Source organism: Leuciscus leuciscus, assembly GCF_965113295.1.
Source record: "Leuciscus leuciscus genome assembly, chromosome: 3".
NCBI lineage: Eukaryota > Metazoa > Chordata > Actinopteri > Cypriniformes > Leuciscidae > Leuciscus > Leuciscus leuciscus.
This window is the reverse complement of record NC_138727.1, coordinates 35,699,345-35,717,154: the sequence shown is the minus strand read 5'-3', so window position 1 is coordinate 35,717,154 and position 17,810 is coordinate 35,699,345. Positions and strand designations below refer to the sequence as shown.

General features: G+C 36.5%; 1 protein-coding gene across 5 annotated transcripts in view; it reads right to left on the bottom strand.

Moving 5' to 3' along the window:
- Nucleotides 1-17,810, bottom strand: part of sorcs1 (sortilin-related VPS10 domain containing receptor 1) — a 216,814-nt gene that overhangs the window by 92,143 nt on the left and 106,861 nt on the right. The window contains exon 1 of one of the 5 annotated variants that reach the window (XM_082163352.1): nucleotides 4,618-4,921. The exons of the other annotated variants lie outside the window; for them this stretch is intronic. Coding sequence (XP_082019478.1) covers nucleotides 4,618-4,622 — 5 coding nt within the window. The 5' untranslated portion in view covers nucleotides 4,623-4,921. Of the gene's footprint in view, nucleotides 1-4,617; nucleotides 4,922-17,810 lie in introns of those variants that run through there. 5 annotated transcript variants of the gene reach the window in all.

Below are 17,810 nucleotides of genomic sequence, written 5' to 3'. Positions count from 1 at the left end.
TTGACGTCCAGTCACATTAGTTAAATTTCTGCATGCAATAAATGTCCATTGTTCATTGTTAATAGCTTAGAGATGTATGAAGCATAGCTCGTGCATAAAGTCACTTCTAAACCAATCAGTGTTCTGTTGGTTAGTGCAGCTAATTTACATGACCAAGTTGAACATGACTGAAATATGTGTGGCGAACGTTTTCGCTGACTTTGAGCAATGAGCATGAAAATTCGTCGAGCAACAGTAAATGTGACTGAACCTTTAAAGACATAGATAACACAACCAAATCTCAGACGAAAAACTAAGTATTTTAGGAGATGCCGATTTCAAATGAATTTATGTGAATCGTACAAAAATGTATGTGTTTTTTTAAGCATGTAAGTCCACCTATAACCCCTTCCCTAACTATAACCAGTGTTGAGAGGGTTACTTTGGAAATGTAATAGGTTACAGATTACAAGTTACCCTATTTAAAATGTAACAAGTAGTTTAACTATTTCAGTTACTTTAATAAAGTAATGTAACTGATTACATTTGATTACTTTTCTAATTTCCAGCACTGGTACGCATTTTTATCACTCGCTATGGTGGCAACTCTTAGACAGATTGTAGCCTAAAGCATCAGAATAGCATCGCTTTACTAAGCGGCCTTTAAATGACAGGAGGCATCGTGCACATCAAAAACAGGCATAACATCAAATTAATATTATTCAACATATCCTAACTCTCTACAGAAAATATTCAGATGTAACCCCCTTTGTAATTGTTAACATTTTCATAAGTAACTGTAATTTAATTAAATGTTTTTTTTTCTCAGTAACTGTAACTGATTACAGTTACATTTATTTTGAAATTAAATTATGTAACTCCGTTACATGTAACTAGTTACTCCCCAACTCTGAATATAACTGTCATGGAGACGTAAGCAGATCATACAAAAACATAAATGAATTCATACCAATTTGTCAAAAAAAGTTATGAATTGCTATGAGACTGTGTTGGATGAAGAGGATATAAGTAAGGTACTTTTAGGTCACCGTGATTTTGCCAAGTAAGACATGTTCATGGATCAACATCTTTTGTTGATCCTGGAACAACATTCCTGACTAAAAACATAGTCCTAACCATCCCATCCCTACACCTAAACCTAACCCTACCCATAACACTGCTGTAGAAGAACCTAACCCTGTTTGTAAGCCTAAACTTGACATAAACTCTAAACTTGTCCCTCAAATCTGATTGGTTGATTGGGATGTTGTTCCAGTATCAACAAAGATGTTGATCCAGGAACATGTTGCACTTGGTGAAATCACATTCACCGTATTTAACATAGTTCATACATTTTCATAAACTCATAATATATTGTATCATATCGTGTCGATAGAGAATTGTGTTCTTTTTATATGAGCAAATATTTTTATTTAGTTTAAGAATCATTTCTATCAGTAGACACCCTGCCACCACATCATCCCAATGCTCATTGGCATTCACACAAAATGTCAGCTTTTAATTAAACTTACAGTATGAGGGGGAAGTTAAAGAAAAGAGACCATCAGTCAAAACTGAGGAAAGATACACACAGCTTTATCCTGAGAATCTGTCATCACTCAATGTGAAGTTTTAACGTTAATGAGACTTTGCTAACTGACGTTCCATTTTCAGCTTTCAATTTGAAATGTGCTCTGTATACTAGAAAGTCAGCAGTTTCTAGCCAATACAATACCAACTTCAGCAACAAACTACAGGCCAACAGTAATGCTGGTATTTGTTACTTTAAATTTTTGTCACCAGATCAATAATAGCCCATTCATTGTTGCAATGGAATGAGAAAAAACAAAACAAAAAAAAAACAAAGATGCAGACGAGGTCAAAACGACAATGTTCAATAACAAGAGCATAAAACACAAAGACAGCTGCTCAGGACCGTATTAATCAACAAATAAGACTTCACAAATGACCGTTGAAACAAAGGGAGCATTTAATGGTTGACTAATGAGCTCCAAATGCAACACAGGTGTGTGGTAACTATGGTAACGAGCTTTTGATAAACACAGAATTCCAGAGAGGATGCCCTCTGTTGACTGTTAGGGGAACAACAGACATTTCCCTGACATCTACATAAACAAACACAGTCATTTCAGAGGAAACAGCTTTGCTGCTCTGGCGCTATATGCAGCACTTCTTGGTTCTTAACTAAATACATGTCATTTTCTAGACTAGGGAAGGTCCACTGGGATGAAATTAAAGTTCTCAGCATTGTAAACAGAACAGAAACAATCATTTAGTTATTTTATCCAAGCGACTAACAGCACACTTAAGGCCCTTTTACAAGCTTCAGTGCATCACTTCAGTGCAACGCACGACCATCTCCACATGAAAAGTGACAATTTTACAAAAGTTGCTATGTAAGCAAGAAAGCATTGTTATACAGGTTCACAAAACTTTATCAGGATGTTCTTGGGATTAAATTAGCTCATGAAGTCTTGAGACATTGCAACATGATCTCATGTCATTGCTATTTGTTTTTTGGTTCTAGCAAACATACATATTCATACTTTCATATAAAACACATACAAAAAATTTATTTGTTAGCGTATTTATTAGGGGTTCAATAACTCATAACTCTCAAACCGTTAGGCGTAGGCTTAAGTGTCTTATATCGTTGGAATCCTTGGCTCGTTTCCAAAATCGTATTTGTCGCCATTTTGGATTTTTGAACTAGTCCAAGGATTTTGACCCATTCGGAACCAAAGCAGTGCTGCAAGATTCTCTGGAGTCTGACTGTCAATAAATATAAAAAAAAGTTGAAATTTCGATTCACTGTCTCTAAGGGCCAAAAAGTTTGAAGCGGGAGGTCACGGGAAGTAACTCGTGAACAATGCGATATTTCAACGCTATCTCACGACCAATTCGTACGAGTGAGTAAAATGTGACTGATTTGTATGAATTCGTACGACCTCACTCGTACAAATTCGTACGATTTGTCTAAACCCCAGTGACGGTTAGGTTTAGGGGCGGGGTCAGAGGTAGGTCATTCGTACGAAATCATATGAATTGGGCAACTTGTAAAATATGTATGATTTAGCAAAAATTTTACGAATTCATACGACCTCACTCAATTAGCCAGCTCGTAAAATTCGTGGGTTGGATATTTTCACCAGACTCGGCACACATATCTAAGTGCTCATTCTGTGGTCGTTTGAAAAAGCACGCAGCGACTATTCACTTGGTTGCGCTATAACATGGATAAAACATAAAAATGGCTATAACTGCACAAGGCTAAGTCTGATTGACTTGAAAATTGCCATGCGGTGTCTTCGTCCAAGGTGCCACGACTGCCTTTGAGGACATTCACGCATCTTGAAAAACATGGCAGGCGGCGGCCAATTAAGCTTGAGCAGCATTCAGACAAGGTCAACGGAGACAGATCGGAACGAAACTCGGTGGGCCTGTTTGGCTCACGGACTTAGAGGCCTGTGAGAAATTCAAAAGAAATCGGCCACTGGGGGGCGCATTTGCTTTTTTCACTTGTGTAAATGATAGTACACCATGCGATTTTTCGCACACGCCAACGAAATTCATACGACATGGTAGAACTCCTAATTCGGAACAACTTTACCTCTAGGACCGCCGCTGTCATCAATTAATTTGTTAAATATTGGAGATTATTTCAAAAAACAACTTTTGCAAACGAGTCCTAGGTTTTTGGCTCAACCTTGATAAAACCCTTGCGGCACAATTCTCATGACTCTCTAGGTCAATCATTATATATATAAAAAAACTGAGTGAGTAACCTTGGGTTAAGTGTCTTGCTCAAGGGCTTAAGAGAAGTCAGCCACACACTTGGTTGTACTAAGCTTTAGCCACACCACAACATACTAACCACGTGTCCTTACCAGGAATTGAGCTCAGGCACTGACCATGAGACAACTTAAGGACGATAAATAGCAAAGCGGTTCAACTAAAATGACAAATTCCATAGTAGTTTTTGTGAATATTCTTAAGATTCTTTCAAATAAATCAAAAGCAGTTGCCACTATTATTCTATTCTAAGTGTTTCAAGACTGTCAGTCACAAGTTAGTAAACTGAGGCTTTTTTTGTGCCAGAATAATGTGTGACGACCTTCAGAAGCCCAGAGACATTCGGCCGCCTCATTAAGCTGTTATTGAAATATAAAGCATTTTCCATTCAATTGCTTTAGCCTAGAGGTATATACACACACACAAACATACACACAATGACATACAGAAAGAGAAAGAAGGAAAGCTACTCAACATTGTTTACATTTTCTGTAATATGAAATGTTGAATATTGGAAGCATTTGAAAATAGGCTGTGGTGAAGATGTGGTGAGTTTTATAAAATATTCATACGTTCATCTGTGTGCTAATGTGAAACTTGTGTTCGGTTGAGACTTGACATTTTTTAAACATGTTTTTTTATTTTCGAGGTAGAACTGCCACTTCAAATCTATTCTAGAAGAGAAAAGTCTTGCCAACTCACACAGAAATGACGCAAAGACACATAACATCAGAGAATCAAAATATCCGCTACCACTTAAAAGCATGCAATCAAGCGTACACCAGAAAAATAAAAATCATGTTTGGATGTTAAAGTTTCACAAACCTCATTTGACTTGCAGTTTGATAAGACGAGAGAACTCCAGTGCCATTCTTACATCTTTCAAAACACTTGGAACTTCATGTTTTTATAACAAGCTTGTACTTTGTTTTTGCCTGTTTCCGTTCCAAAATTCAAGCCTGAAGCGGAACAGCTTTTCTTTTTTTTTTCACCACCGAAGTTTGACCTTGGACCATTTAGAGTTTCACTCTCATTGCTCTGAGATCTTAATTAATACATCAAAAAACATGGCATTTTAAATATCCTGCTTTAAAGAGGATATGTTCTACTGTCTAGTTCACTTATGTTAGTCAAGGTTTCTTTCACTGAACATTTGCAATTTACTGTAGTTGTACATGACCACATTATTTCCAGAGGTGTAAAATACTTAAGTACAGTAATCAAGTAAAATTACTCAAGTCCCACTTGAGTACAATTAAAAATCAATATTTTTACTTTTACTTAATTACATTTTTTTTAGAAAAAAAAAGTACTTTTTACTCCTTACAATTTTATTTATAGTCAAAACGTACTTCTTTTTTGGAGATCACTTCATTCTATTTTCCCTTGCTATTACCAAACCAATTGAATTGCGCTCATGCCCAGTTTAATTTAAATGTCATTTATTCTGCCAATAAGATTCGTTTTCACATTCCATGAAATTGGGAAGACATATTCATTGGTCCTTTGGAAGTGACTTCATACATCTATAGAGAGCCTAAGTCCCTCCCCTTCCGGTTGACCACCATGGGACCTTATGTCGGAAAAATATTGTATGGTAGTCAATGGCGAGAGACAACAAATATTTTGATCTCGTTTGAATTGTGCCCTGAATTACACATATGATGTTTGTCAATTAAAAAGATTCATTTTAAAGTCAAGAAAGTCGCAGTTTGATGTAAAACTGTTGAGGTATAAGACTGTGAAAATACGTAATTACAAAGACTACAAACCCAAAAGGCGCACATGTGACGTCATACCTTTTCTCTCAATGAATGAAGCTAACTTTACTGAAGCTTACATCTGTCATTTTTTCTATAGTCTTACGTTATAATCGTAACGTTACACCGTAATGCCTGAGTGTTTTGTACCAGACTGCACACGTACGAGCAACGGATCTTGTGACGTACATAGTGCGAGACGAGAGATGTAATTCATTGAGCGATTTTCACTTCTGTTTTATGACAAACTGCAGCTTTCTTGACTTTCATAATTATCTTTTAAATTGACAAACATCATATGTGTAATTCAGGGCACAGTTCAGACGGAATAAAAATATAAGTTGTCTCTCGCCATTGACTACCATACATATTTTTTTTCGAAATAAGGTCCCATGAGCCGGAAGCGGAGGGGAGGGACTTAGGCTCTCAATGCACAGCACCTTGACCTGGAAATTAGAGAAATTATAACAGTCAATCAGTGGAAGAAAATGGAGGAAGAACGTGATTCAGCTGCGAACCCGTGGCCGTACCTTAGCGAATTCTATTATTTTAGTGGTAAAAGTATGTTTAGTGGATTGTTTAAAGCATGTTGCATACTGGCATTAGATAGTAGTCTTATAGTTTGATAATTAAATACAATTAAATACAAACAGTTCTAAAGCAGGATAAAACCCTTGTATGTGGTTCATTGACCATGTTTTTAGAGATTAAAAGCTTAAACAAGAATCTCTAGTTTCATTCTTGCTTTTACTTTTACTTCTTTAATACTCAAGTACAATTTTAATGTGGTACTTTTTTACTTTTACTCAAGTACGATTCTGGCCAGATACTTTTACTTTTAATTGAGTGAAATTTTCCCTCAGTACTTGTACTTTCACTTGAGTAACATTTTTGAGTACTTTTTACACCTCTGATTATTTCACAAGCTGTACCTTTGAGAATTCTCTGCTATGATTGTCTAATCTATTGCATGTGAAAAATATATTTATAAGCCATGACCTAATTTGAGTAGGTTAAGGTTGTTGTTATTCATGCATTAATCCATATGACTCCTGTCTTAGTTAAGTCAGTACGTTCATAAAAATCCCAAAATGACCCCCAACCCTTTAATCTGTTATTTCAGAGCAGTTTCACTGGCAACCAACAACAGTGAGTTGAAATGTTCAATAATACAAAAAAAAAACAAACAAAAAAAACAATAGGACAAATACAACAATGAACAATTTAGCCTACTACTAATAATAGCAGAGCAGCAGGTTTATGAGGCTGCTGTCACTTTAAGACCAAATGCACTGACCTAATATACTGACAAGCATTCCATTACTTTCCCAGCTGTTTATGTTTACTGAAGATATAACTGAATGCGTTTAAGTTAAAAAGTCCCCAAGACAGACATTTTGACATATCTTTGCATGTTTTGTCTGTTTAACGACACACCCGAAGCCCAAGGTAGCCTGTACTGTACTTGTCCATGTTTCTCTCCATCTCGGACCGCGCAGACAAAAACAGAAAGCCACCTGTTAAGGTATTACAGTAATACATGATTATTTATGTACCCCTATTGCAAAGTGTTACCGATTCTCAGAACATTCATTGTAATAAACATTATGATTATGAATTCACTACAGGATTTCACTACCTGAAACCTTCCACTTTCCACATGTCACTGAAGAGTCTTTTACATAATGCCTAAAACAACTAAAATAAATGATGTAAACAGCTTTACAACTAAAATAAGTGGTTTTATAAAATATTATAAGCTTCACATTTCTGCTTTAAATTCCTCAAAAAATTGGCCCCATTCACTTTCCCTGTATATGCATCACCGTAACCTAATTTTGTGTGTGTGTGTGTGTGTGTGTGTGTGTGTGTGTGTGTGTGTGTGTGTGTGTGTGTGTGTGTGTGTGTGTGTGTGTGTGTGTGTGTGTGTGTGTGTGTGTGTGTAAACTGATCAATTAATTCATATTAAGCAGCCTTTTCACTCCCTGACTTCAATAAAACCAGACGTTACCACAAAAAGCACTTTTTTAGGTTTTCTGACAAAACCTATTTACAACGTAATTTTTCTGAACAAATGAAATACATTTTCAATGAAAAAATGAAAAGTTAATAATCCTGTTATTTCCTTTTTCCACACACTGGCAGAGACTGAAAACTACTGAAGCGAGTGCACAAGGCTGAATAAATTGTGTGTATGTGCATAAATCAAACCTTCTTTCAGTCACAAAATACATTTAACAACCAGCACCTCAATGAGAGCAGCTATCACAATGCAGCTCTTTTCAAAGCCAACAATATCACAAATTAAGAACTTGCAGAAGCTCAGTCAAAAAAAAAAAAAAATGTTTAAGGGTATTAGAGGCTGGTACTTTTATAATAATATTCAAGGATTACACAAATACTCTCCTGGTTCCACAAATAGCAATGAGAGCTTTAGTGTAAGTTCTACCAGGAAAACTCTTATGCCACGTCATTTATTCATATTAATAGGTCTGGCCAATCACTGCTTGACACCTGGAGTATTCTGTATAAGCAATGAACTATGTTTCACATTAGCCGTTCAGACTAAGGACGGGGCCTATGCCAAATAACTTTTCTCTACAGCTAAAAACGAATCATTGTACCGTCACCGTCTCTTAAAGGGATAGTTCACTTTGAAATTAAATTTTGGTATGTTTTAGCTTACCTCAAGGGCATCCAAGATGTAGGTGTCTTTTTTTCCGTAGTAATTTCAATTTTGATATTTTTAGGTCAAACCGTTCTTGTCTGTCAGTCATATAATGCAGGTTGATGGTCACTTGTCTCAAACAGCATGCACAGAGTCCAAATTAAAACAATTCCCCGTCGTCCAAATTAAACAATTCCCCATCGTAAGTACACATTGATGGCCTAAGACACGAAACGAGCGGTTTGTGTGAGAAAACGAACAGTATTTATATCGTTTTTACCTCTTGAACTCAGCCACGTCCAAGTGATCTGAGAGCACGGGCGGGTATAGATATATACAATAGAAGTCGCCTTGGATACTGCGAAACCGTAGCCAAGGCGACATCTAGTGTATATATCTATACCCGCCCGCGCTCTCAGATCACTTGGACATGGCTGTGTATAAGAGGTAAAAACTATATAAATACTGTTCGTTTTCTCACACAAACCGCTCGTTTCGTGTCTTAGGCCATCAATGTGTACTTACGATGGGGAATTGTTTAATTTGGACGACGGGGAATTGTTTTAATTTGGACTCTGTGCTTGTGTTTTGAGATAATGACCATCAACCTGCATTATATGACTGACAGACAAGAACGGTTTGACCTAAAAATATCAAAATTGAAACTACTGCGGAAAAAAAGACACCTACATCTTGGATGCCCTTGAGGTAAGCTAAAACATACCAAAATTTAATTTCAAAGTGAACTATCCCTTTAATACTTTACGGAATAAATACCATGCAAACGTTCACCAGCCCTAACTTTGCTGACCATATGTTTACAGTGTTTTTCTATATCCACTTACACTATACATACTATGCTACTTAAAAAAATGCTTACAGTAACTACTGTATAGGAAGTGTCTCTGTACTTTATACCTCCGCATGAAAGCTTAATTATCTGCCACGGAAGGCATTTGACTACATTCATTAAAGCACTCCTGAATTTATCTACCCGGGTGAGTTGGAAATAATTGTCTTGAAATATGCAAATATCTTGAGGGAACACCATAGGATGCACCTGGCCTGTTATATGGCCTTGGTTATTATATTACCATCTATTAGACCTGATAACTCCCATGAGACACTCTTACACTTATACTGCACTGTACAGTACTATACTTACACACGGATACTGTACACTTACATAATAACTCGTATGAGGCAGAATGCCCATCATATTCATCAGGATATTTGAAGGTTGAGCAATTCAAAATCACATGAAATCATGCACCGGTTTCATTATCGAGTTTATGAAACAAAGTCTGTTTTTAATGATCGCATTGTAGACATTTAAATACATTTTTATGTATTTAACATAGACTTTAAAGTTTGTGCTGTACAGGAAAGGACAAATTAAATAAAAACTGTGACAACTCACCCCATTTTCCCTTATATACAGTACATACAATGCAGTGATTTATCAATATATCAATACTTTACACTACTGCTCAAAACTTTAGGGTCCGTAAGATTTTGTATTGTTTTTAAAAAAGAAGTCTCTTTTGTTCACCAAGGCTTTATTTATTTGATTAGAAATACAGTAGAAACAGTAATACTGCAAAAAAAAGTACTACAGTTTAAACTAACTTACTTTTTGTTAATATATCATTTAAAATGTTATTTATTCCTATAATATAAAAGCTGAGTTTTCAGCAAGAAACTTTTCTTATTATCAATGTTGAAAACCATTGTGCAGCTCAGTATTTTTGTGGAAACCCTGATACTTTTTTCTTTGATTAATAGAAAGTTCAAAAGAACAGCATTTATTTAAAATACAATTTTTTTGTAACAATTTAAAAGTCTTTACTAACACTTTTGATCAATTTAATACATTCTTTTAAAAAACATACCGACCCCAAACTTTTGAACAGTTAGTGAATATATTTAGTCAAAATGCACAGTACTTGTTGTGTTGACATAAGGGTGTTGAATATTTTTTTTCATTATACCTACTGCATGATTAACTGCACACACAGAGGACAGACATCACTGCAGAACACTCACACACAGACTCCCACAAATGATAGACATCATTTAGAAATCCAATTATCATTTCCCATTCATCTAAAATGATTGGGTTGGTAACTACACTGCATACTGCCATTTGATTAATCACCCTCTGGTTACCAGCATATTCTTATGCAGGGTCACTAACTTCATTACTGAAATGCTGGGTCAACAGCAAAGCATTGCCTGAGAAGTAAGATATTGCTGAACAAATCAGATTTCTTTGTGAGAGACCTTGGTTTATGAGCTCAGCTGGATCTTTTCCTGTCCTGCTATAACACAGGACGTTTGGCCACTGCATTTCCGATGGAAGCTCCATCTTTCCAAGCTAAAGGGCCACACAGTCTGCTGAGCATCTCCACTCCAATCTGCTGCTGGTAGAAGCTGCCAGATCTAGTGATCAGAGGCCAGTTTCACCATTTGTTTCATGATTGTAGAGCTTTAGATTAGAGGAAGTTAAAGAAATAGCTCCAAAAAAAAAAAAAAAAAAAAATGAAATGAAATGAAATGAAATGAATGAAACAACATGAAGGGTGTCTATCCCTTTAAAGGAACACGCTGACTTTTTGGGACTTTAGCTTATTCACCGTATCCCCCAGAGTTAGATAAGTCCATACATACATGTCTGACGCACCCACCGCTAGCCTAGCTTAGCACAAAGACTGGAGGTAAACAGCTCCAGCTAGCATTCTGCTCCCAATAAGTGACAGAATAACGCCAACATTTTCCTATTTACATGTTGTGATTTGTATAGTCACAGGCAGCGTGTACAAATAACAAGGTCACATGAGACAGACATCTTCTAATCGTATACATACTGGCAGGGGCGGATGGTGTATAGGGGCGATTTGGGCGACGCACTACCAACTGGGAGAAAGAGGATTTTTTTTTTTTACAAATTCTATCACAGCAAACGTAGTTTTCTGTGTTTTAGACATATTATCTGTCATTGTCCAATCAGATTCGTCAGATTCAAGTCACGTTTCAAATGGTCGTGCCCGCGACTCCCGCCTCTCTGGGCGAATTCATTGACGTGGAAAATCGCCCAAGCATTCTCACATTGACTCATGTTAAAACTTTTTTTTTTCGGAAAATGAGCCTTCAATGCATTTTCAATGAGGATTTGGGACTCGCACTTACGCGCTTGCGTCATACGTAACTGCGTCATACGTAACTGAGCAAAGAGAGCGAGGAGGATATCTTCGATCAAGTGAGTCACTTGCTACCTATGGTGGCATCATGCCTTCAGTGTGCATATTGTATGTAGTTCTTTGCAAACCTATGGTGGCATCATGCCTTCAGTGTGCATATTGTATATAGTTCTCTGCAAACCTATGGTGGCATCATGCCTTCAGTGTGTCTTGAACAACCACACATAAAAGGTTGCCCATATTATATTGGTATTTTATTGTATTTGACTGTATTTGCATACTTGACTGTAGATAGCTTTATGAGTGAAGTTACCAACACAATAGATGGTCTCTGTCTCTCTCTCTCTCTCTCTCTCTCTCTCTCTCTCTCTCTCTCTCTCTCTCTCTCTCTCTCTCTCTCTCTCTCTCTCTCTCTCTCTCTCTCTCTCTCTTGGTGCATGCTGGGAGTTTGGGGGGAATGTGAGCGTCTCACGGGTGAGAGGAGCGTTCTGGGGGTAGTTTTCCTTTACTATTCTCGTTTCTTCTTTTTTTTTTTTTTTTTCTTTTTTTTTTTTTAGTTAAAGGTTTAATTTGAATAATTTAGATTTTGAGGAAAAATAGTCGCCAGGTAAAAGGTTTTTTCGCGTCAGGCGGAGGGCAGAGATGGAAGTTCCATCTGGGTCGCTCCGCCATGGAGTCAGGTGTGTGCCTGACGCTAGTGTGACAGTCGAGGACGTGCTAGTCGCTATCGGAGAACAAATTGGATTCGAAAATATTGTATCCGCTTCTAGGATGAACAAGGCCGTGGTGGTGTTCCTAAAAGATCAAAGTTTTGTGAGTAAAATCATCGTGAGCGGAGTTTGGGTAAGTGGAGCGTTTGTTATTGTTTCACCTTTGGTGTCGCAGTCGTCAAGAGTGAACATTTCGAATTGTCCACCATATATACCCAATACATGCATTGAAAATGAACTGCAGAGGTTTGGGAAAATAGTAAGTGGAATGACTTTAATTCCACTCGGGTGTAAAATGGAAACTTTAAAACATGTGCTGTCTTTTAGGCGGCAGTGTTTTATGGTTTTAGAATCGCCGACGTTAGACATCTCGTTTCGGGTTAAACATGAAGACAAATCGTATATGATCTATGCGAATACCAATCATTTGAAATGTTTTAAGTGCGGTAATGTCGGGCACAAAAAAATTGATTGCCCGCAAAAAACACAAGCCGAGGACAATGCTAATAAAACAAATGAAGGTGAACAGGCGGTCGAGGGTGAAGCGGAGAAGGCGAATAAAAGTAAAGAAACTGAGACAAACGAAACCGATAAAGAACAAAGTGAATTGAACACTCATGAACAAAACGAACGTAGCGCTACTGAAAACATAGGCCAAAATGAATCGGCTGAAAAGGAATCAGGGAAGAAAAAGGAAAAAAAAAAAAATTGTGGGGGAGAAAATAAGAAGAGGAGTTGTGAAGAGGCAGGGACTAGTGACGCGAAAAAATCTCTTCTTGAAAGTTTGGTTGAATTAGACACTGTTGAGAATCGACTCGATATACCCTTGTCTCAGCTCTCTGAAAGCACTGATGTGAATGAAGAGATGGCTGATGATGATTGTATTTCTGAAATGTCAGATATTCCCTCCAATTATGACGAGAATGAGTTGTATACTGTAAAAGAGATTAATGATTTCCTTGATGAAACATTTGGAAGAAAAGTAGAAGTAAAAGATTTTTTTCCTGATGTGAAAAAGTTTTTGGCTTCAGTGATTAAAATACAAAAGGCTGTCGGTTATGAAGAGCTAAGTAGAAGAAAGAGATTCAGATTGAAAAAAATGGTAACAAACTTGAGAAAAGAAAAAGCTCTTTAATTTCTTTATAGTTGAGTTATGAAGGAAGCACAGTTGGTGAATCATCTATCCCTTTTTGTCTTGTTTTCGCTTTCTTCCCTTTTTCTTTCCTCTTTTTTCATGGAGAGCCTTAGAATAGGATCTATTAATATCAATGGGGGAAGAGATTGCAGGAAGAGAGCATGTTTAAATGAATATATACAAAATAAAAATATTGATGTAACATTTGTACAAGAGACGCATAGTGATGTGAAAATTGAAGTGGATTGGAAAATGGGGTGGAGAAGCGATTTATATATGAGTCATGGTACAAATGTTAGTGGAGGAGTTGCTATTTTATTTTCAAAGACGATTGATATAACTAATGTGTCTGTTAATGAAATAGAAAGAGGAAGAATTTTGGCTGTTCAAGCAAGTATAAATGGGTTGGTTTTTGTTTTTATTAACATTTATGCATCAAATAAATGAGCGGAGAGGATACACAGTTTTAAAAAAATATTTAAGTTTTTAAAACAAAGTTGCGATGAAAATGCATGGTTGATCTTAGGGGGTGATTGGAACTGTACAGAAAACTTTACTTTAGACAGAAATGGGGAAGAACCTCACCCCTCTTCTGCCAAATGTTTACAGGATGTTATTAGTAATTCTAATTTAGTTGATGTATGGAGACAGCAACACCCTACAGTTAAGCAGTATACGTGGGTAAAGGTTTCTCATGATCATATTAGTACTGCCAGATTAGACCGATTCTATGTTAATACAAGTAAAAGTAATAGAATTTTAAAATCTACAATTTGTCCAAATGGGTTTTCTGATCACCATTTATGTATAATTGATATAAATGTAAGAAAGTCACAAAGTCATAGCTATTACTGGCATTTTAATGTGAAATTGTTACAAGATGTGCTTTTTTGTGAAAAGTTTAATGTGTTCTGGATGGAGTGGAAAAAACAGAAAAGTAATTATGAAGATATTGTTCAGTGGTGGGATATAGGAAAAGCACAAATTAGAATATTTTGTCAAAATTATATATATAGCACTAATGGTAGGATCAAAAAAACTGTTTCTGAATTAGAAAAAGAGATAAAACATATTGAAAGTGAATTAATTGTTGGTGATGTTGAGACAGTTGGAAAGTTGGAAGAAAATAAAAGAATTTTAGCTTCTTTATTTCACGAGAAAGCAAAGGGGGCTTTAATTAGAGCTCGCTTTGCATTTGTGAGAGAAATGGATGCACCTAGTTCCTTCTTTTTTAATCTTGAGAAGAAGGAAAGAGAAAAAAAAATGTTGTTGCATTTGAAAGATCTAAATGGGAATGTGATTTCAGATCCAAATGAAATTAGAAAAATTGCTTTGGATTTTTACAAAGACTTATTTGCAGAAGGACAATGTGATAAGGGATGCATCGAGGAATTACATAAAGACTTATTGACTCTTTCCGATGAACAGAGTAAACAGCTTGACTCTGGCCTTCAGTTAAAAGAACTGTCTGAAGCTGTTCAGAAACTCTCAACTGGAAAATCACCTGGAATCGATGGTCTGCCGTCTGAGTTCTATAAACATTTCTGGAACCAACTGAAAGACGATTTTTATGAAGTTTTTAATTATTGTTATCAAAAACATGAATTGCCTACTAGTTGTAAACGAGCAGTTTTATCTCTATTACCCAAAAAAGGTGATCTTGGTATGTTAAAAAATTGGAGACCTGTGGCTGTGTTATGTACAGATTACAAAATCTTGGCAAAGTGTCTTGCTAATAGATTGAAACCTTTTTTAGAATATATAGTCAATGAATATCAAACATATTGTATTCCTAATCGAACTATAATGGACAATCTGTTTCTTGTAAGAGACATAATAGACATTACAAATTTGAACAGTGAAAATGTTGGCATTCTCGCAATTGACCAGGAGAAAGCGTTTGACAGAGTTAGCCATTTTTACTTGTTTAAAACGCTTGAAGCTTTTGGTGTTGGTCGGAGTTTCATTTCATGGATTCAAATGCTGTATAAGGATGCTTCTGTTATGTTGAAAGTGGGTGGTGGGCTCAGTCGGCCTGTTGCAGTGCTGAGAGGAATCAGACAAGGATGCCCGCTATCAGGGATGCTGTATTCATTGGCCATTGAACCCCTTCTTTGCAAGTTAAGGAAAACTCTCCAAGGGATTACAGTTGAGAAGCCTATTAAGCTTGTTGCATATGCTGACGATGTTACAATTTTTATTAAGAATGAACGAGATGTGTCTGTTTTAATGGAAACACTGAAAATTTATGAAAATGCGTCAACAGCCAGAGTGAACTGGGGAAAGTGTGAAGGTTTCTATTGTGGACAAAGTAAAAATCCACCAGTGCTCCCAGGTGGTGTTAAATGGAGTAAAGATGGCTTTAAATGTTTAGGGGTTTATTTAGGGACTGAAACATTTAAGACAAAAAATTGGGAAGGAATGGTGGTGAAGATGTGTAGCCGGTTGTCTAAGTGGTCGTGGGTGCTACCACAGCTATCCTATAGGGGAAGAGTTTTGGTGACCAACAATCTAGCAGCTTCGGCACTGTGGCACAAAATGAACGTCTTGGATCCGCCAGATGACATCATTCAGGAATTGCAGAAAAGATTGGTGGATTTTTTCTGGACTGGACAACATTGGACTAAAGCTGCTGTACTTTTCCTGCCAGTGAATGAAGGTGGACAAGGGTTAATAGACATTAAAAGCAGAATCAAAACCTTCAGGCTTCAAGCGGCACAGAAGTTGCTGTATTCGAAGAGGTGCTGGACTGATACTGCTAAAGCCCTGTTACACAAAGTTGATGTTTTTAAATACGATCTACAGTTGTTTTTAATGAATCTGACAGTAGTGGACTTAAAAGACACTTCTGCTTTTTATAAAACGATGCTGAAAACATGGACGTCAAATTTTCAAGTGGAAAGGAACTGGTCTGATTCTGAATTCTGGATAAAAGAAGAACCTCTTTTTCATAATCCCTTACTTCAGGCAAGAGTGCTTAATTCAAAAAGCCTTCAGAAAACAATGGCAAGAGCTGGATGTACTAGGATAAAGGATTTAAAGCATCATGACGGGTGGAAAAGTGCAGAGGAAATGAGTGATCTGACAGGAATCAAGTCCGTCAGATTTATGAAACATGTAATGGATGCGATTTTTTCATCTCTTCCTTATGCCTATCATCGGAACCCAGGAGAAGGGATGTTGAATGAAGAGGAGGAAGAGGAGAATTTTCCTGATCTTCCTGTTTCAGCTCGTGTGGAAGAAGAACCACAAGAGGAATCAATCCTCACTTTTAAGACTCCAGAGATACATGGTTTTAAAGAGGCTTCGAAGAAAAGTTTTTATCTGAATTGCGTTAAAGTCGCTCATCAGTCAGTTCTGAAGAACTGTAGAGAAACAAAGTGGACAGAAGTGCTTGGGCCAAACTCTTCTCCTAGAAGATGCTGGAGGTCATTGTATAAATCTCCCATTGAAAAACGAACTGCAGACCTACAATGGAGAATTATACATTGGGCAGTAGCTACAAACAGACACGTGGCACATATTGATCCCACTGTAGAAACGAAATGTCCTTTCTGTGATTTAGAAGAATCAATTGATCATCTGTTTTTATATTGTTCTAGACTGAGAGGGGTTTTTCAGACATTAAAAACCTGGATTGAAGAATTAGGCGAAGAGTTTAATGACACTGTTTTCATTTATGGACTGAAGTATAAGGTTTCTGAAAAGAGAAGAATAAGCATAATTAATTTTTTAATAGCAGAGACTAAAATGGCAATATGGGTAACAAGGAAAAGAATGATAAAAGAAGATGCTTTAGTTGACCCAGAGAGAATGTTAAGAGGGTTTGTGACTTCAAGGATCAGAGCGGAGTTCGTTTTTTTTAAATTGACTAAAAATCTGGTTGTTTTTATGGAAACATGGGGTTTAAGCGAAGTCTTGTGTTCTATAGATAATGAGGAAGACCTAATTCTAAATTGTTAAATATGTTGGTAGGTAATTTTTTAGATATGTTGTGTAGCAATATATTCTTGTAGTTTTATTGTATTTTTATTTTTTATTTTTTTTGGAGTGTTTTGATATATGTTGTGATTTTGTGACATGTGTTTGTTCAATTGTAAAAAAAACAAAACAAAAAACATACCCCCAAAAAAAAAAAAAAAAAAAAAAAAAAAGAATTTCTTTTTGTACAAATAAATAGATTCCAAACGTCTCTCTCTCTCTCTCTCTCTCTCTCTCTCTCTCTCTCTCTCTCTCTCTCTCTCTCTCTCTCTCTCTCTCTCTCTCTCTCTCTCTCTCTCTCTCTCTCTCTCTCACAAACACGCATACAGACACAGAGAGAGAATGTTAACTTGTGTATAAATTCCCAATTTCTATTGATGTATTTGCACTTTTAATCTTGCTGAATTCTACAAGGCAAATAAATTAAGTTAAAACTTAGTTCCCCGGCCCCATTCGTCTTTGTAGGAAAATGTTCTATTTTGTCTTTATTATTTTATATTTTGTCAGAATGCACCAGAATGCTTCGTTTGTATGTGAAAATCAAAAAAAAAAAACAGGGGTTTG